The sequence below is a fragment of the Rosa rugosa genome, chromosome 5, assembly GCF_958449725.1.
Source record: "Rosa rugosa chromosome 5, drRosRugo1.1, whole genome shotgun sequence".
Lineage (NCBI taxonomy): Eukaryota > Viridiplantae > Streptophyta > Magnoliopsida > Rosales > Rosaceae > Rosa > Rosa rugosa.
The window spans coordinates 23,443,042-23,464,137 of NC_084824.1; the positions used below are offsets into that span (position 1 = coordinate 23,443,042).

General features: G+C 41.6%; 2 protein-coding genes across 6 annotated transcripts; one reads left to right on the plus strand and one right to left on the minus strand.

Moving 5' to 3' along the window:
• Nucleotides 1-8,718: 8,718 nt before the first annotated feature.
• Nucleotides 8,719-14,174, minus strand: LOC133712819 (uncharacterized). 5 transcript variants are annotated; one of them, XR_009847623.1, is made up of 11 exons: nt 13,678-14,174; nt 13,216-13,270; nt 12,629-12,724; nt 12,379-12,441; nt 12,057-12,256; nt 11,903-11,965; nt 11,237-11,307; nt 10,307-10,370; nt 10,021-10,056; nt 9,680-9,762; nt 9,467-9,502 (listed from the first exon to the last, which is right to left on the minus strand). XR_009847623.1 is itself a non-coding variant. In XM_062138929.1 (9 exons), the coding sequence occupies exons 4-9, from the start codon at nt 12,704-12,706 to the stop codon at nt 8,962-8,964; spliced, it is 450 nt and encodes a 149-aa protein (XP_061994913.1). In that variant the 5' UTR covers nt 12,707-12,724; nt 12,821-13,007; nt 13,216-13,270; nt 13,678-14,174; the 3' UTR covers nt 8,719-8,961. The 5 variants fall into 5 exon arrangements, 4 of the variants coding, with proteins under 4 accessions (XP_061994913.1, XP_061994912.1, XP_061994915.1 ...); XM_062138929.1 differs by lacking the exons at nt 10,021-10,056; nt 11,903-11,965; nt 12,057-12,256; nt 12,379-12,441 and adding exons at nt 8,719-9,054; nt 12,821-13,007 and having other exon boundaries at nt 9,442-9,502; XM_062138928.1 differs by lacking the exons at nt 10,021-10,056; nt 11,903-11,965; nt 12,057-12,256; nt 12,379-12,441 and adding an exon at nt 8,719-9,054 and having other exon boundaries at nt 9,442-9,502.
• Nucleotides 14,175-15,636: 1,462 nt separating this feature from the next.
• On the plus strand, nt 15,637-16,280 carry LOC133711386 (uncharacterized). The gene is made up of 3 exons (XM_062137517.1): nt 15,637-15,769; nt 15,879-15,944; nt 16,045-16,280. Exons 1-3 carry the CDS (start codon nt 15,664-15,666, stop codon nt 16,278-16,280), a joined length of 408 nt encoding a protein of 135 aa, XP_061993501.1. The 5' UTR covers nt 15,637-15,663.
• Nucleotides 16,281-21,096: the final 4,816 nt, after the last annotated feature.

Here is a 21,096-nt window from a genome sequence, read left to right on the forward strand (position 1 = left end):
GGGAAAGCTGGAACTCTCTAAATGGACCCGTGAAGTTGGCATGGAGCACAACCTCGAGCATACTCAATACAGTCTTTAAGAATAGTTGGCCAGTAGTAGCCATGTCTCCTAATTAACCACCTCATTTTAAGCCCAGCCTGGTGTGCTCCGCAAATACCCTCATGAACTTCAGCCATTACGAGCTGGGCATCGTCAGAGCCAAGGCAACGAAGAAGGAGGTCATCATCAGGACTTTTCCTCAGCAGTTCACCATTTTTAATAGTGAATTTGCTGGATAACATTTTGATTTTTCGGCTCCCACCTCCATCAGTTTTCATCAAAAGGTGTTGGATTATGTAAAATCTCCAATCACCAAGTGGTACGTCAAGCTCGAAGACATCAGCCGGCATACCTCTCTCGGCCAAAGATGGCAAAGATTTTCTCTCAATTGTGATGATTTTGTTAGTCTGGCCTTCCGGGATGCAGACACCTGAAGCAATTTGAGCCATTTCATTCGCTTCACGATTGAGTGCTCGCGGTAGATGGTGAAATTCCACATCATGAAAACAACTAAGCAATTGTTGTGCTGCGGCATAATAAGTGGCCAATGAGAGATTTGAACATCTAAAAACCTAGAGCATTTGATTGATGACTAGCAGGGAATCCCCAAACACCTTAACTCGTGTTGGTCCAAGTTCTTCCAATACTTCCAGACCAATTATTAAGGCTTCATATTCTGCCTGGTTATTTGTGCAGTCAAAGTCCAGTTTGAAGGCATATTGATGCTTTTGGCCGGTTGGAGATTCAATCACTATCCCTGCCCCGGCGGAGTCACTGGTGCTTGAGCCATCAAAATATAGTAGCCAAGGCTCATGATACATCTGGCCGACTTGTGCAGTATCTATTTCAACGTTCTCCATATCTTCAATTTCAACAGAAGGGTGGTCAGCAAGAAATTGAGCCAATGCCTGGCCTTTGACTGACTTCTGAGCCACGTATTTGAAAGTAAATTCAGAAAGTGCCATTGTCCATTTTCCAATTCGGCCTTTGATGATCGGCCGAGTCAGCATATATTTAATTAAATCCGTTTGTGAAATTATATGAACAACTGATGGTAACATATAATTTCGTAATTTAATCGCCGAAAAGTAGAGCACGAGACACAGTTTTTCAATCGGCGAATATCTTATCTCAACAGGTGTGAGGATTCTACTCAAATAATGGATGGCTTGTTCCTTTCCTTGATCATTGTCTTGAGCCAACATGCTCCCAATTGATTCAGCTGTGGCCGCGATATAGAGCTTCAACAGCTTTCCTTTCTGTGGAGGTACTAACACTGGGGGTTGTGTTAAATACTTCTTGAGTTCGTCGAAAGCTTTTTGGTGTTCTGGCTCCCACCTGTATTCATCTCCAATTTTCAACTTAAGTAGAGAAGAGAAAGGCCGAAGTTTACCGGCCAAGTTAGAGATGAATCGTCTAAGAAAATTAACCTGACCAAGGAATGATTGTAGCTGTTGTTTGTTAGAAGGAGCGGGTGCGGCGATAATAGCTTTAGCCTTATTTTGGTCAACTTCAATTCCCCGTTGGTGAATGAGAAAACCTAGAAAATTCCCCGCTGATACTCAGAAAACACACTTCTTGGGGTTCATTTTAAGTTTGTGTTTTCGCATACGTTTGAATGTTTGCTCAAGATCGGCTAGATGTCCCGATCGGGTTTTTGATTTAACAACTATGTCATCTATGTACACCTCCACAGTTTTGCCAAGTAAATCGTGAAAAATGGCGTTCATGGCCCTTTGATAAGTCGCTCCGGCATTCTTTAAACCGAAAGGCATCACTACCCATTCAAAGGTTCCAACAAAGCCGGGGCACCTGAAGGCGGTTTTATGTACATCCTCTTCGGCTACAAATATTTGATTATAGCCAGAATGACCATCCATGAAAGATAATATTTCGTGTTTGGCCGCTCCATCAATTAATAGATCGGCCATTGGCATAGGATATTCGTCTTTTGGAGTTGCCAAGTTCAAGTTTCTGAAGTCAACGCATACTCTCATCTTGCCATTTTTCTTTCTTACAAGTACAGCGTTAGAAACCCATTCCACATATCTAGCAGGTCTAATAAATTTAGCATGTAACAATCTTTCAATTTCCTCTTTCATTTCAATTTGTACCTCGGCGGAACATCGCCGAGGAGCTTGTTTATAAGGTTTACAATCGTCTCTAAGAGGTAATACATGTTCTACTAAACTTCTATCGAGCCCAGGCATTTCATGGTACTCCCATGCAAAACAATCCTTGTATTCTCGTAATAATGTCTCCATCGCTGTTCGCAGTTTTGGATCGAGAAGTCTACTGATAGAGATCAGCCGAGGGTTATCCTCGTCTCCCAAGTTAATTTGATCTACGGGATCTTGAGTTTCGGCTTCAGTATCTTCCAATTCGGCCGGGGCTGGGCCGATATCTTCCAACTGCAGTTCTTCTTCCTGTTGTTCTGTAATATATTCCATCAAGTTGATGGCCGAGTTAGACTTGGTAGTCCTGTCGGCCCAATAGGCCAGCAAACGTCCTAAAATAGATCGGACTGCGGCCTTTCTTTCTAGAGACCTCTAGACATTGATATTATCCTTGAATAGGTCAACCAAGGTTGGACGCTCTGCGTCTTGCAAAACATCCTCAACCCTTAGGTTGACAATCTTCTGGGCCGTAACTTGGGTAGGTCGGCCCTTGCTATCTTGTCCACTGAAAGTGAAGTAACCAATATCATCCTCGTAAAACCTTGCTTCCACTACATTGGTGGATGCCTGAAATGGGTTATTGTCTGCTGGAATGACTTCAATTTTGTCGCCATGCCAGAAGATTAAAACTTGATGCAGGGAAGAAGGTACACACATGTTTTGGTGAATCCAATCGCGGCCAAGCAATGCATTGTAATGAGCATATGAATCGACCACGAAGAAAGCCGTCATGTTTGTCTTTTCCCCCACAGTGACATCGAGTGGGACGATACCTCTTGGCCTACTCTTACCTCCAGAGAAGTTGCTCACTGTAATGTCTGAAGGGAGTAAATCGGATTCAGTTCTGCGTAATTTCTTCATGACGGCTGTAGGTAACACATTAACTGCTGCACCATTGTCCACCAAAACTTTCGTTATTGGATATCCCTCTATGTAAGCCGTGATGTATAACGGCTTCAAATGTTGAGCCATTTTGGCCGTTGGTTTTGTGAGTACCACACGGCCGTCTTCATCCTTCAACTGGGCATCAACTTCATCAATCTCAAATCGAGGTTGTTGATCAGCAACAAAGTCGCCGATCAGTTCATTTGACTGACCTGGTTGTGCTTTGAGTTCTGAAGGTAGGACATAAACCATGTTGATGTCCATTGTATTACCTCCTCCTTTTCCAAAAGCGGCCTCGTCCTTGTAAAATGGGGATAAGTTTTCTATGTCAAAAGCTGTGTCATCTCCTATGTCGTAGTCGATTCCAGTTTCATTATCATAGTCACATTGTTCCTCCTCTTCCCCATAATCGACTTCCTCATCACCTTCGTCTCCAAAATCGTCTTGCTTGCCATTGTTCGTGGCAGCACCTTCTACCATTTCCTCATCCTTCAAATGTTGATTGAGACTAGTTTGCTCTTTCTTTAATTCTTCAATGGCCCCAGTTGTCAGCTTGGTAGATGCCTTTTCTGTCTCAGCTTGCCATTCAATTGCACGAGCCCGCAGGTATTTGGACAAGTTGTCCAATAATTTGCTCTCGGCGGATGTGAATCCATATATCTCAGCAGCCGGATGTTGTTTATGGTAAGTGCGAAGGTAAGCAAGGTCAGAATCGGAAATGGGCAAGTTATCAGTGTTGGCTTCCATCTTACAGTTCTCCATCATAGCCTGATAACTGATCTTTAAGCCGATGCTAGAATCCTCAGTGATGAGGTAAGACTCAGAAGACAGATCAGTTTCCAACATCTTCATCATCGCGCTTTCCTCCTCAGTTAGGCCATAAGTGGCCAATGCTGAATATATCCTATGATATTTCTTCATCATCCCCAGATCTTGATTTGAGAACGGCTGATCCTGTCCTCTCAGTACTCTTATGGTGGGGATTTTCCCAGTTGGCGTCTTATCCCTAGCCGCCTTCTGGATCTCTTTCTGTTGTTCAATATCCTTAGCTTTGGCATCGACCTTCGCTTGCTCTTCAGTTGCGAAGTCTTTCTTTTCTAAATAATCATCTAGTTCTCTTGCGAGCTGGACCTCTTCTGGCGTTATGCCATAGGTTTCCTCAGCCGAGTGACTTCTATGAAAACATCTAAGGAAATGAAAGTCGGCTTCTGAAACTGGAATTTGAGTGACGATATCCTTCTTTTGGATTCCTTTGCGATGCGCTTGATACAAGGCTTTCAAACCAGGAGTAATGAATCGGCTATGGAAACCCTGCCGAATCAGAGCATGATCTGCATCAGAATTTGCTATTATTGTATTGAGAATATAATCTTGACTCCTCGGAAGCCCATAGACTGCAAGGGCTGAATGTTTCTGATGGAACTTTCTCATTGTTTCTAATTCAGCCAACTTAAATGGAGGGTTGAGATGTTTGAAGATCTTAACCCCTCCTTCAGTAAACCGCAGATGAGGTAACTTTGGAAAGCTAAGAACATTCTCAAACTGGTCACCGATGGTCTCAAGTTCCATAGTTTCTCCTGAATCCTTATGAAAGTCCTCTCTTATTATGGGAGCTTCTCTGTATCGGCTTCAGTTGAGCGTTTGATTTCCTGCCCTTCAGACCCTTGCTGCCTTGCGGCCGCCACTTCCCTTTGCATGCGTCTCTTTTGAGTTTTTGTCAAAGGGGAAAATGGTTGGTCTCTGGCCGCTCGGCCATACCACCTATTGTCATGAGTTACTGGTGGCCGATATGTCCGATAAGGTCTACGGCCTCTATTTCTAGCAAAGTAATCTTGGTCATAAAATCGATCATCTTGGTCAAAACCTGATTGTCGTCGGCCATTGAAACCGTCAGCAAAATTTCCCTCTAGATCATCATCCTCAAAAGTCAACCTCCTCCTCACCGAAAGTCGTCCGCTTTCGGCGTTTTCAGATTCTTTTATCCTCTTAAAAACACTTTGGGAAGTTTGCTGTCCCTGATAAAATCCTTTGGGACTGTGAGGGCCAAAAAGCTTAAGTACTTCATTTTCGGCCGAATTGGCCGTGGGAGTCTCCAAGTCATTGCCAGCATGTTTCTTTCCTGTATCTCTTTTCTTACTTTCTTCACAATTAGTTGGAGCTTTTAACTCTGGCTTTACCTGTTGATCAGTAGCTAACTCTTGGTTCTTGATTTGCATAAGATTACTGAGGGTTACCTCACAGTTGCAACGGCTGCACAGAATCACAGCACTGGCCGGCGGTGCTTTTGAAGTAGAGGACGATGAGGCCTTCAAAGCCGGTGGCATTGTCATATTATATGCATCCTCATCCTGACTGTCATAAACTGGCTCCCTCCTCTGGTCACGAAACATATACCTCTTACGGGCCCTAGGATCAGACAAGTTCATATTTGGCCAATTCCTCCTGTGACCTCTTGGGAAGTTGACGTACACCATGTTGACTGGAAAAGGGTCGGTATCGACAAGCTGAGCCGGTTTGCTCGTCTCAGGGAATTTCAGCTTTCCTTTCTCGATGAGATCCTGCAAAGCATCACGGTAAACCACACAATTGTTAGTAGAATGCTTCCATGAATTGTGAAATTTACAATAAGACTTATTTCTAATTTCATCGGCCTTAGGTATGACATGGCCGTTTGGCAATTTAATTACTTTCTCAGCAAGAAGTTGATCAAAAATTATGTCAGCCTTTGTGATATCAAAAGTGTAAGTGCGGGTAGGTGTCAATCTTAAAGGTGTGCCATCTTTGGTATGATAGGTTATCGGCTGAGGTTTATCCTTGATTGGGTTTGTTGGCTTTGCAAGGGCTTTACAAACCACTGGCTTGTTTATAAATAATTCGGCAGCATTGATGTCGGCCGAATCTTCTTCCTCGACCTTCAAACCTTCGAAATTGGCCTCCATAGCATGAACAGTAGGATTCTTATAATAAGTTCCCTTTGAGGCTGATCTAGCTTGAGTTTCTTCTCTGATGATTGCCTCGTATCTAGCCACGCTAGTGGTTAATTCAAAGATGTCCCTAATATCAACTCCTTCATATTTCTTGCGCAACTCGTAATTTAGACCTTGTTGAGCTATCCGGACAAACTCTAGCTCTCCCAAATTAACTCTGCACTTGTTTCTTGCGGCCTTAAATCTGTCTAAGAAATCTTGGGCTGATTCATGTGCTTCCTGATACATCTTTGCCAAATCGGCAATTGTGACTTCTGGTTCAGCTCGATAGAATTGCTCATGGAAAGCTCTTTCCATGTCGGCCCAGTTTTGAATAGAATTAGGTGCCAAGTTAACAAACCACGCATGTGCAGGGCCGGTCAATGAGTTTTCAAACCACTTCAGCTACAAGTCATCATCTCTAGAGTGTTCGGCACACCGTGCTGTGAACCGAGAAATATGTGCTATGGTTGATTGGTAATCATCTCCACTGAAGAGAGGAAAGTCAGGAAATTTGAATCCCCTCGGATAATCTCTGTTTTCAACCCTTTCCGGATATGGTTTGGTGTATCTCGGCCTGGCCGTTCTTCTAGGAGCCGGCCCTACAGTTTCTTCACAGATTCTCCTAATTTCTTCGACTGTCAACCCATTCCTAGGTGGATTTTGTCCTCCCAAACCGTTGTTGTTATTTATCGGCTGTTGCACATAGTTATTGGCCATTCCAAATTGGGGTTGAGCTTGGAATGGCTGTCCACCAATAGGAAACTGAGCCTGTGGTTGTGGAACATAAGCATGAGCTTGCTGCCATGGAGGTTGAAGTGCTTGGTTAAGTTGGCCTTGTTGATTTTGTATCAACAAGGTTTGCAAAGTGTTCTGACCATTCACCATAGCCGCCATTGTTTGGTTCAGCTGCTCAAGAGACGTTTGCAATCCTCCAATTGATCGGTTAGTATTCTCTCCCAAAACATTGGCTAACTGATCTACCAACGTTCTATTGTTGATTTCTCCTCGGGCAGCGAGTTCATTCGTCTGCAATTTAAAAACTTCATTCAATACTTTATACATATACTCGGCTGACACTCCAGCCGGTTCTAAATAGTCAGCTTCCACAGTATCTCTGATTCTTCCATCTCGAGCTGCATATATGATAGCGCCGGGAGTGGTCGCGCTATTTGAGGCACCCTGAAAAGCATTTAGTGGTGAGCCTCTAGATGAACTTTCAGTAGATTGTCTGGCCAAAGCTGCTTCAGCGGCCGCTCGTCTCATGTCTTCTTGCCTTGCAGCGGCGTCGGCTGCCGCTGCTTGGGTAGCATCCTGCCTTGCGGCTAATTCGGCTGCTGCAGTCTTTGCTGCTTCTTGAGCTCTACGTTCATCGGCTGATTGCTCTGCCGATGAAGAATCTGAAGTCCCATTCCCACTTCACTCGAGTGACATTCTGATTGGAGTAAGATCGAGCTTCGGCCGTGATGGACAGAAAGTTGAATTATGTCCAGACTCTCCACACCGAATACACTTCTTTCCCCTGTTTACACTGTACGGGTTGTCTTGTTTTTGTTGACTAACCTTCTTCCCTTGCATTCAACCTTACTAAGAAAATAGTAATCTTGAGTCCCACTGGGCGTGCCAAAAGGTGTTGCCTCTAAAAATCACCTCGGCCACAAAGCCGAGAGATCAAGGAACAAATGTCCTTCTTGGTGAGTAGATTGTGAGGCGTGCCAGCACACGGCCAGAAGGCCAAGTGTGCAATTGTAGTTGTAGTAGATGTAGTTCTGACTTATCAAGCAATTGTTGGTCGAGAAAGGAACTGATTCTCGGCCGATAGTTCGCTGCCTTTGGATCAAGGACTTGATGGCTGAAGGTCGGGTGAATTGGGTGTGGTTGTGAGAGTGTGAGTGAATATGAATTGTCTGGTCACAGGGCTTAAGTCAATAGGATCCAAATAATAACAAGTAACTGTAAAGGTGAACTCGTAACGGATGAAATCTTCAAGATTGATAGCTACTATGCGACTACGCACTATGCCAAAATCCTTATCAGACGACAGACAGAAACTGTTGTCTGATTTGGAGTGCCACCGTTGTAGAGCGAGCCGTTGTCTGTTGAAAATTCAAACAACGGTGGAACACAGTTGTCTGATAAACAAACAGGCAACGGGTATGTGTTATAACTGTTGTGTGATGGCTCGACAGATGGCTAGGCAGATGTCATGCGCAGCTGCGCAGCAATTGAAGCGCTGCCTTCAGACAACAGTGCTTGGTTTCAAGCTGTTGTATGTTAAGCATATCAGACAACATACTTTTATTTTTTGTGTTGTCTGATTGATCCTCAAACTTCAGTGCTTAGACTATATCTGTTGTATGATCAACATTTGGGACAACGGAGTTCAATTGCAACTGTTGTCTGATTTAGTTTTTGGACAACAGAGTTCAATTGCTTCTGTTGTGTGAGTATAAATTAGAAGAGACTGATTTGTTAAAAACTGATGTGTGATATGAACGATTGCAGTGTGTTTGTCCCAATTTTGGCCATTCAGACAACGGGCAGTTGTCATTATATCTCTATTCTGTTGTTTGATTATTTGAACATCCCATTCCTGAATTAAATTGTACATTCATTTGGTCCATTTACCAAATGAACAGTAGTTCATCAAATATAAACATTGCAAACCATCAAATATAAACTTTGCAAACCACTAATCATTGAAGCCAACATTTCAAATAAGAAAAGCATTCTAGTGCATGCCCATCTACTTGGGACATCAAAAAGCTGATACATATATATCTATTGTTCCAAAACATGCCACACATGGTGCATGACAATCTACCAGCAGAGAAGCACAAAAAAGATACTTTCTTTAGCAAAATGTACCAGCAACAAGCGCGCTACTTCATGGCTTATGCACATGTGTTGACAACAAACTTCCCCCATTCATTTCGCACTTGATCAATATCCGCTTGGGTGTATTGACTGCTGCCTCTCCTCTCCCACTGTAATCAGCTTATTATATCAAAAGGATTAGTTAATCATTTTGGTGAATGAGGCATGGACATGATAACAAAGTTATGAGAAATTGAGTCAAGTGACTATATTTACTTAGCTGCATATGAACCGTTATTGACATTTTACAAGAATGTAGAGAAGTTATGATCCAGATCTCTTCACTTCACATAATAAAACACATTCCAGTGGAATTCAAATGAAATTCCACAATAAATAAGAGGAAACCTGAAAAGAAAGAATAAAGAAGGTTGGATGTAACAATGCTGTTCACGACAGAACAAGACTTACCAAGTGCCAACATCTTATTGTGCACATAAAAGGTTAATCATTGTTCGTTTGTCAAGGGGAAAAATTTAAACTTTAAGACAATTTACCTTGATATCTTGACATTCATAAATACATTCATGAATCGTCCAACCAGGTCCTTCTCTTGATCTGCAAGAAGAAAATAGCCAAATTTCAGTAAAACAAGCGAAACAGGTACTGGCCAAATTAGCCCATACATCACATTCAAGAAAGCTAGGGACTGTAAGTACCAGAATAGACTCAAGAACAGAACTGATAAGAAAGAAATTCAACAGAAATAATAGAGCTAGATGAGTAATGGAGTACCTGAGAACAGAGAGATGTTGCATCAAACCATGAAGAGCCCAAAACCAACCCACTTTCAAATTTGAGCAGAAGTGAACCGATATCTAAAGAAGAAGAAGAAGAAGAAGAGGTTCGAATTATACTTGACTTGTGTGGAGAATATTAAAGAAAGAAGCTTTGGAGTCTGAACAGAGAAGATTATGGGGGAAGCTTTGGAATTATACTAACTAAAAACTTTTTGGAAGCAAAACTCATCATACAGTTCCACAAGAAGCTACACCCTCCAAATAAAACCCAATCCCTTTGGAAGCAAACATCTATTTCTAGCCATGATATGAGATTTGTGTAGATTAAATGAATACCACTTGGGTGTATTAGCTGCTGCCTCTCCTCTCCCACTGAAATCAGTTTATTATATTAAAAGGATTAGTTAATCATTTTGGTGAATGAGGCATGGACATGATAACAAAATTATGAGAAATTGAGTCAAGTGACTATATTTACTTAGCTGCATATGAACTGTTACTGACATTTTACAAGAATGTAGAGAAGTTATGATCCAGATCTCTTCACTTCACATAATAACTCCCCCCCCCCCCCCCCAAAATAAAAAATAATATAAATAGATCTGAGTCTTATTACACAGACCTCCAATGTCTTCACAAAGAGACGCATTGCTTCAGTGGAGGCCATGTCTGCAAGCTTCTTCCAGCTGCAAATAAAGCATACTATGCACTATTATAAAAGAAGATGGTGGAACACAATCTCCAACTAGGTCATAAGCTTATTGCAGCGCAGTCTTTTACCAACATATGTACAACAGTGTAATGCATTATAATTAAATGGTGAAAAAGAGAGGTCTGTGACGAACAACTCAAAAGCTATGTCATACGGAACACAAACACACACAAAATAACAATTTTTGTGTTTTAATAAATAATGTTTCATAATTAGAAATTTTGAAATTCTCATGGAAGCAACATTATATTAGTTGTCAACCCTCATATAAAGCTTCCATTTGGAAACTTGCGGGTGTTGATCTTCTCAGTTCAAGGGGGATTCCTAAACTGTAATGAGACTATAAAAATTTTGGTACTGAAAATAGTTACAAAATTTACCCCATCTCTTATATATTTTCTGTTGATCAAGCCTAGGTCTGAGCAGAAATATGAGACTACATATTTTGGTGCTGAAGTAGTCACAACATTTAATATATCTGTAGCTGTTTTCTGATGTTATGAACTTGCCATGAAATATCAGTTTACCAAAATTTGCTCTATGCCTCTATCACAGATAATCAACTTACCCACTGTCCTCCCAAATCCAGCATCACATATGGTCCAAACATCCACAGATCACTATACATATCTACATTATTTGATTAATTATACATATATTCCCTCTTGCTCCCAGACTTAATGACTAAAAAACCTTTGCTATTCCCTGATTACTTCAACCATCTAAACAGCAACTACTAATCACCAAGTCAATGAAACAAGGGAACATCAATCAAAATAAATTCACAAACATGTTGTTTGGCACAAGCAGAGTGAAATAGACTCTCATATGTAAGCATACCTGCTCCATTTGCTTTTCTCTACTGCATTCCAAGCACTCGGCTCTGGTGTGTTACATGGTCCTACAGTAGCCTGCCATTGCATTTGTTAAGCAATAAGCCATACCGAAACCACCAAGCAAATGTTTAGGTAGAAAGCACAGCGAAACATACATAAAATTATATATGAGTAGAATTCAAACTAAAATATCAGATCAACGTCAAAAAATCTTCCTTCCAAACACAGTTTGCCTTCCAGAATATCACAGTTTGCCAACCAGCCTCGACCAATATTTCGATATTTAAAAGAAAACAAAATAAGGTACCAAACAGGGAATGAAACAACTTTTTCCACTAAACAATTAGGCAACTGGACACATATATAAGCACTAGATAAATGGTTTTCAAAACTAGTTGATAAAGTCAAATTTCAAGACCTTTTAAAACCCAAGAGCGATAATAGCAGAATGCCCAAACTCTCAAGAATAAGTGCTAGGAGAAATCAGAACATTGGTCACTGAACAATCGCTTACTCTTACGAGTCTAAACATAACATATGGAAATGAAACCATCCAAACCCAATCTCACAATCTCACAACATCACAATCACAAGACCAATTTCAGAAAGACATAATGAAAACAGTAAAAAAATCAAGAAAAGCATAATTTCATATATAAAAGTCACTCACCGTCTTAAACTAGTTCTTCCTCCTCACCCATTCAAAAACAAATGGCCAAACTTCCACCCATTGCTATATTGTACAACCGACAACCAAAATCATCTCAATATTCAATCTCTTCTTCTTCTGAAATCCAAACCCATCATAAAAAGTCACTACTCACCTCTGTTTTTCTTTCCCTATTTTCTCTCTTTCCCGTGCTTCCTCTTTTCTCTTCTTCTTCTTCTTTCTCCCTGATTCCCCTGCTTTTCTCCTCCTCCCTCTCTTCTCTTTCTTTTATCGTCCTTTTCTCTTCCTTCCTCTCTGTCCACTTTCTTTTTTTCCCGTCCCCCTCTTCTATTCTTTAGTCGGCAACAAGTCCTCCTTATCTCCCAAAATAAAAGAAAACAATACAATAATTGTAAAATAAAACAATTATCTAATTACTGAATATATATATATATATATGAACATACAAAAAGGAATTTGTAACTAAAGAAAAATACCATGATAGAAAGATATGCCAATTTGCATTTTGTAATTCCAGATCTACCTACAATCACAGAATACTAAGCACAAAAGAATCAAATCATAACTGAGCATCGAAACTCAAAACTAATCCGTCCGTAATTCATATCAAACAGTTAAAACTCCAAATTAACCACAGTAATATATCTAAATGCAACATAAAACATTACAATCTGCAAAGTAAAAGAGCAAGTCTCTCTCTCTTTCACTCTCAGTTTCATAGCATACCAGAGCATCCCATCTTTTTTTGGCAGTAGCCATATCTCTCATTTGCTTCAACTCGAAATCTTCGTTTTCAGCTTGCATTCTTGTAGCACTCCTACGCTGAATTGGAAACAACCCAAGTTAGAAAATAGACAAGAAAACTTAAATGAGAAGAGAAACCCAGTTACCAGAACATAAAAAAGGTTGAGAATTTACTTATAAAATGGTGGGTTCTATAAGAGGGTCCTTTTGGTTTTGAAGAAGAGCTTGAAAAATGGTTTGTTTCATATGGTAACTTGGTGGGTTTTCGTTTCTGAAAACTAGAGCACGAAATGGTGTGAGTATTCAGAGACGGAAATCCCAGAGTTTCCCATCTCTATTCTCATCAATCTCACCGCAGAAACTGAGCAAGCCAAAGCAATTTGAAACTAAGCCATCAAAATTCAAAACAACAGAGTGTCCCACACCCCATACTTCATACCAATTATGCTTACAACACCTCTTTTCATGTTGCTTTCAAAGCCATTGAAAATGCAGATAAAGGAAACATCCAATCTCAGTATTGAAAAAAGAAAAAGAAAAAAAAAAAAAAAAACCAAACACACACTTACCAGCACTGTGAGGAGAAATATCTGAATTCAGCTTCTGGGTTTGTGACGGATTGAACTAACATATAAAATCATACTTTTAGTTGCAGTAACAATAAACCACTCTATCATCATAATGTTCAAAGCCAGCAAAACAACGCAGATAACATACTCCAAATTCATTTCACATTAAAACCAAAAGCACTTTCATTTCACGGACAATTCCCAAACTACGCACCTCACACTCTGTAGATCAAGATTTGCCACGAAAAAGAAAACTCTGTAGTGATATCGAAAACCCCCAATATATCCATTAACCCAAACGCCCCTACCTCTAAATCTCCAGATCTACACAGATCTAAAATTGCACAAAACAGAAAAATTGATCTGATCTGAAATTTTGTTTGGAATGCAGATTTCAGAGAACAATTAATGAGGAAACAGATAAAGGAGAGAGAAATCAAATGGGTGTTAAGGATTTCATACCTCGGCTCTGAAATCAAATGGGAAGAGCGAGCTCTCGTCGTCCACAGAGAGAGAGAGAGAGAGACTGAGTTTGCTTTCTCAAAATTTCTAGGGTTTTACTAGACTTGAGGAGTTCTGAGTCTTCGCTCCAATAAGCTCACCTGTTCGCCAACAGCGCTTCAGAATCTTTACCTCCAAGGGAATGAGTTATCCGGTGAGTTTCCGCCCGGGTTGACTTGGTTGGAGAGGCTGAATCGACTCGATGAGTTTTCCGGTGGAGAGATGAGACTTTGGTTAGAGAGAAGAGTGAGGTTTTGGCTATAGGCTTTGTCAAGAGAGTGAGAATCTGTCGAGAGAGAGGGTTTTGGTTTTAGTTTTGGTTCTGGGTCTGTCGAGTGTGAGGCGAGTCGAGAAAGGGTTTTGATTTTGGGTCTGGGCGAGTCGAGAGTGGGGCGAGTCGCGAGTGAGGCGCTGTCGAGAGGGACCAACAAGCAAATCTCCCGCCTAGTGCAAATCATAAACTCATTTCTCCCGCCTAGGATTACCATCGTACATTCACACAACAAAAATAAGTCATTCCGTTGTAGGAGCTTACAATCGTGTACCAGCATTTCACTCAAATATTGTCTTTTTTGGGGCTACTCACTCACATTTTGGGGTACATCTGATTTTCTTCCAAACTTGCACAATGGAAACAAAAAAATGTGTTGTATGTTATTTTGCAACTTACTCTCATACAACATGTACAACTATACTGTTGTGCAAGGTGAGACAAAATTTCGACCCAAATTTGAGCAAGGTGAGGGGGAAATTTTTTATACATTCAGACAACAGACAAATCCTTAAAACTGTTGTACAATAATCTTGGACCCAAAAAAATTGATGTACGACCTCCTTATACAACGCCAATCTCATTAAACCTGTTGTGTGAAGCAGTTTCAGTGATCACACAACGGAAATTTTTTTTTCGTTGTCTGAAAAGTGTAGTGTGATGCAGTTTTTGGCATAGTGACGAACAGTAAATAACATGATCAAACAAATAAAGCATAAAGACAATAAGGAGCAAATAAAAGATAACAACGAAACTGAAATCTGGAATGGCTGAAAATTATTAACTATTGTTTGAAAGAAAACAAAGAGAACAATTCAAAATCGATACTAGGCTACAAGGAAATTAAAGCAACTGAAATTGTAACTAGCAGAGCAAATAAACTAGGGAGACAGACGGAACTTTTACCTAAACAAAGGACAATACGAAAATAAGAAAAGCTTGATGGCTTGAGTTTCTGGAGTTGTGTGTGTTGTCTTCTGTCGATGCTTCTTTATATATTGGCTGCTTTTGTGACTTGAACTTATCTCTTGGCTCTTTGAAGTTGAGTGGATTTCGGCCTCCTCTTGGCGCAGTGACTCTATCTTGCTTTGGCTTCAATACTTATCGTCGGCTGACTTGACGTTGGACTCTATCTGAATCGGCTCTGATGGTTGTCATCAACGGCTGCAATTAATCTTGAAGTAGACTATCTTGGATTGAACTCTCTTCATCGGCTAACGAACTTCAATTTGGTTGAACTACTAACTACATCGGCTATTATCTTTCTAAGTTGAGTTCGAGTTGGAAACTGACTAGAGGGATTTGAACAATCGGCCGATGGGCTTTTAGACAATAAGTTTCTTTTTAAATTGACGACTACAGGCCGGCTGATAACCAATGGCCTAACTTTGTCCGACTCGACTTGGACCAAACGAAGTGTCCAATTATTCATCGGCCAACATTTCTGGCTACCGGCCCAATTACCTTTTGAGCGGCTCATTGTAATTAGAAATCAATCTAACTATGCACATTAGCTATGTCTGAGTGGACATGCAAATGTGGGTACAAACACGTACGTCGCGTCGCCGCCGAACAACCTCTCCGACTCGCCGGCCTCCAAGTGCTGCGACGCGTTCTCGTCTGCGGCGGAGTCCGGCCGGGCCGTTTGCCTCTGCTACCTCGTCCAGGATCCTCCGATGCTTGGCTTTCCGATGACCGTCGCTCGCGTCCTCTCGCTCTCTTCCGTTTGCGGTCGCCGGAACTCCACCGCTGCTTCTACTTCTCTTCAGTCCCTTTGCTCAGGTTCTTGATTATCTCCATCACTTTCTTTTCCCCCAATCTTTGATTTCTCAAATCAAATCTGTAATTATGAAAATTGATTATGATTTCTTGGATCCAATTTGTCATACAGAGTCGACGGAACTCCCTCCTCTCCTCAACACCACGATTTCGGTGATTTCAGGTCCTCCTCCTTCTGGTACTAGTCTCACTCACTTCATCATTATCTTGATTATTTTACCTTAATCGCAGATTAGGGAAGCCTTTAATTTGAGTTTGGGACGTTAATTAATTTTCAGGTTATGAAACGGCCAAAACCAACAAACAAGTCAAGCACAAAACCAAGCTTCTCAACTCCACCGAGCTCAGCAGTAGAACCAGCAAGAATGCCATCGTCATCAGAGGCCATGAAACGAATTTTCAAGAACAACACTTCTTGGTTTCTACCTGCCATATCGGTTTTCATACTCATCTGATCATAGAACTTCAACCGGGTTATGTTTTTCTCACTCTTGGTGGTACATTGAGATGGTAATCAAGCATGCTTGTGTTTACTCTGTTAGATTGGCATTCATGAGTTTCATTTGTATATTGATTTTGAGATGAAGCTGTGATAATTGTCTTGATTGAGCAATGAAGTCTTTAGTTTTCTGGAAAGATGTATCAATCCTAACTCAATATAGCATATCAAAAAGTGAAATCCACACTCATTTCTGTATGGTAATAGGAGAACAATCTTTATGGCAAACCATATGTAACTTCATTAGCAATACATTAGCAAATCAACTGTCATGAAGTCCTTCGTCTACATCGACCAACAATCCCCTCTACAACTTCCATTCCAAGATTCCATAACTTATCATGAAGGATCGCTAAAAAGTGCTGTCGTGCATGGTGGTGATACTACCGCGCCGCTGAGGCTAAGAGCGAGTCTGCTCTGCTAGGGTTTTTCTGGGAGAGGAGCCATCTTTTTGGATTTTTGGTTTGGGTTTATAATTCGAACTAATAACTTTTTACTTATGACATAAAATAATAATGCGACTAGACCAATGAAACTGGGCAACAATTACTTGCTTTTAATTGTTGATTTTTTTTTCTTCACATATTACAGTCTGTTGAAGGAATATCGATTTAGTGTGCCTTATCAAACTAGGAGTAGCAATAGGAGAGAAGGTTCTAGATTTCCCAATCCTACACGGATTGGTATTCCTTGTAACATTAGAACTAGTACTTTGTAATCCCTATATATAGGGCTCCTATTCTCAATAATAATACACACTTCTCTCATCAATCTCTCTCAATACCAATATACTTAAACACGTTATCAGCACGACTCTAGCCACAAAAACCGAAACCAACTATTCTGCCTACCTGCGTGCCTACTGCCCCAACAGCCCCTAGCCCGAGCTAGCCAAGCCTTCGCTGCAGCCTGCTCCTTGCGCGCCCAGCGCTACGCGCCCTTGCGCTCCGTGCTGCCCGCCTACGCGCTCGTGCATCTGCAGCCCCGCGTCGCTGCACTGCTGCTCCTGCAGCTCTGCCGCACATCTGCTGTCCCTGCAGCACCTACGCGCCCCTGCGCACGCATCCCTACTGCCCCTGCAGCACCAACGCACACCGACTGCACCTTTCCCCTTTCCTGTGCACGTCCGTCTGTTTGCAGGCTCCGAAACATCTAGTTCGGAACCTCAGATAAAAATCTTTTCTTCATCAAAGTTGTTCATCTCTGTCTCTTCCATCTGACCTCCGAATTTCAGCCTTATCGGAGTTATTTGAGACCAGTACAACAATCAAAGTGAAAACTGTTCAGAAGAGAATTTGCTCCGAACATTCGCTGCACGCCTCTACTCGGATTGCTTCGCTCCATCACGCCTGCATCGACACGCGCGTGATCCAAATACATGTAAGTATTCAAAAGAGTAAGTTTTGAAGTTCCTATAATTCGGAATTTATATTTCTTCTTCTTTTCTCGGGGACTTGAAAACCTCCCTTCTTCTACATCCCACCTTTCTTATAACGTGGGTTCGATCATTGAAAAGCGGAATCGTGGGGATTCACGCAATTAACGAACTAAGAGCGTTCGTAAGACTTCGGACTAAGAGCGTCCGTAAGCATCGATTTACGACCATACAAACATCATTGTTTCGGTCTAATCCAATCATTCTTGGAAATCGATTTCTTGGTAGCATAGCTCGGAAATCTTATTAGTTTTCGTGGAAGCATTGACTCCGAAACTAACTTGTCCCTGTTTCATCTTTCAGGATGTCAAACATGAACAAACTCGATTTTGTTCCATTGGATTATGCAGGCAAAAGGTACTTAATTTGGGTCACTGATGTCGAGATCCACCTTATTGCCCGTGATTTATTGCATACAATCCAAGAGCTTTGTCCTATAGAAACAGCTCCAGACCCTCAAACTGAGAAAGATAATTCCAAGGCACTTGCCTTCATGAAACGTCACATGGATAGTGACCTACAGTTTGAGTTCATAAATGAGGATAGCGCCATAAAGCTTTGGCATGCGATTCGCGAATGATATGGCAATGTTCGTGACTCCATACTTCCGAATACAGAAGCAGAATGGAAAGATCTTCGCTTCTCTGAATTTGACACTGTCATGCAATTTTATTCGGAAGCTCTCAGCATCAGAGCAATGATGCGTCTTTGTGGAAAAACAATCACAGAAGACCAGTTGATTGAGAAAACCCTCAATACCTTCCCCGTCTATGCTATGAGGTCCTCTGACTTACTCCGGACTCATGTAAATGCAAGACGGATCACAAGTTTTCAACAGCTTATTGAAGCTATGGCCACTACTGAAAGACGTGGCAATGAACTTGTGCAAAGAAGATTTGATAGGCTTCAAGATAGCTATCAAGAGCATCGTCCTATGGCTAGAGAAAGTTGCCATCGACGTCATGATCCATACGATCGAAATGCTCAAGAAGGTAATCGCTCAAGGCGACAATCCCACGACCGTAGGAGGCGTGATTTTGAGGGACATAGGGTTGGAAACCATGGAGCCAACGTTGGCCATGGGCACCACTTTCCAACGCCACCAGTCCTAGGGACTATGCATATTGCGCCAATGCGCCTCAATCAAGGGAGAATCCTCTTTATGGTGTCTATTTCTGATATGGAACGTCTGATCAATGGACCTGAATTTGCAATGTACCTACGAAGGTAGTCGCATCAGGGTGATCAAGACATTGAGTTCACAAAGACTTTAACTCTGGCGATGAAGACAAAATGCTGCAGATTTTTATAGTCTTTATTATTTCCAAGAATCATGTAATGGCAATTATGCCTTAAATCAATAAAATGACTTATTGTATTAACTCTTTCCCTCTAGGCGTACTCAAGAGTAATTGTGATGTCTAGGCAATGTTTGATCTGAGAGAACAGTTTTAAAAGTGAGCAACGCTCAACCAAAATCTCGCCTTACCTTACCTGGTCACAACTAAATTGAAATTACCGAACGGATTGAGTGACTACGATTTGTCTACGGTTTGATTTTTATATTGGATTAGATTTTGGTCAAGAAACTTTGATGTAATCATCGGCTATTATTAATAAAGTATCGATTTATTTTTCATGTCATGGACATATTTTTTCGAACTTTATTACTTCAAAGATATAAGAGCCAATGGTTTTCATGTGGAAACACATTGTGAGAATGGACAAGAGTTCCTTTGCATCACCTCTAATGACTACGGACATAAACGAGTCTTAGAGAAAACTTATGTGTCGCTCTAGTGGGTTGTATGCAACCACTATTCGAGTCATTGAATCCAACCATGTCATGAGAGATGATTTATGGGATTCCGACACATATAGGCTTTGGCACGACCGTTTGGGACACCCAGGTCGTGACATGATGATCTGTATATTAAAGACTTCACACGGACATCCCTTTTTCAGAACGAAAAGAAGTAAAACTCGGTTTTTTGGACACCGAAGGAGCCCCTGCGCCTCACGGCGCCGTTCACCCCCAAATCCGGCCATCCTTGGCCGGCGCCGCCTTCCCCCTGCGGCCTCAGGGTGGCATTGACGCCACCAAGGCTCCTTTGTCTCCAACTTTTACTTCTAAAGTCACTTGTGATTATGTGGCTCAACCAAAATCCTCATTGGTTGCTTCTAAAGCCCATCATTCGTTCTGCAAAGCCTGCTCTTTAGCAAAGTTAGGATCGAGACCATCCTATGCAAAGGACACTAAAGAAAATATACCATTCTTGCAAAGAATCCAAGGTGATATTTGTGGACCTATTCAACCATCATGCGGACCATTTCGATATTTTATGGTATTGGTTGATGCATCGACACGCTAGTCACATGTCATGCTATTGTCCATAAGGAACGCTGCATTTGCTAAACTCCTAGCACAAATAATTAAGTTACGGGCTCACCACCCTGATCATCCTATTAAGTCTATAAGATTAGACAATGCTGGGGAGTTTACATCAAAAACTTTTGATGAATATTGTATGTCCATTGGGATTGATGTTGAACATCCAGTTCCTCATGTTCACACCCAAAATGGTCTCGCAGAAGCCGCCATTAAACGACTACAAATGGTTGCTCGAGCATTGGTGATGCGCACCAATCTCCCTATTTCTGCTTGGGGCTATGCAATATTGCATGCAACTGTGCTTATTCATCTGAGGCCCACTGCCACTCAACCATTCTCTGCGCCCAGATGGTTACTGGGTATGAGCCTGATGTCTCACACTTACGCATATTTGGGTGTGCAGTTTATGTGCCTATTGCGCCTCCACAGCGCACCAAAATGGGTCCTCAACGACGATTAGGAATTTATGTTGGATATGATTCTCCAACGATTATCCGCTACATAGAACCCTTAACAGGCGATCTCTTTACCGCTAGATTCGCGGATTGTCACTTCGATGAGACAGTCTTCCCGTCGTTAGGGGGAGATAAGAACATCAATGTTCAACAGGAACGACAGGAATTGTCGTGTTCTGTCCCCACTCTGTCTCATCTTGATCCCCGAACCGCACAGTCCGAAATTGAAGTGCGGAGAATTCTTGATCTTCGAAACGTAGCAGAATCGATGCCTGATGCGTTTTCTGATATCGCTAAAGTGACGAGATCACACATACCTGCTGCAAACGTGCCTGCAAAGATTGAAGTCCCTAAAAGTAGAGGACATGACGCCAACTCAATAATGCATGAGCATGGCGCCAACGTCCCATCTCTCAATGATGGTGACGTTATGGCTAGGCCCACGGCTCCTGCCAGGAAGCGCGGGAGGCCCATAGGTTCGATGGATTCTCGCCCAAGAAAGAAAGCGAGTTTGGCACAAAATAATCCATTAATCATCGATGTGAATAA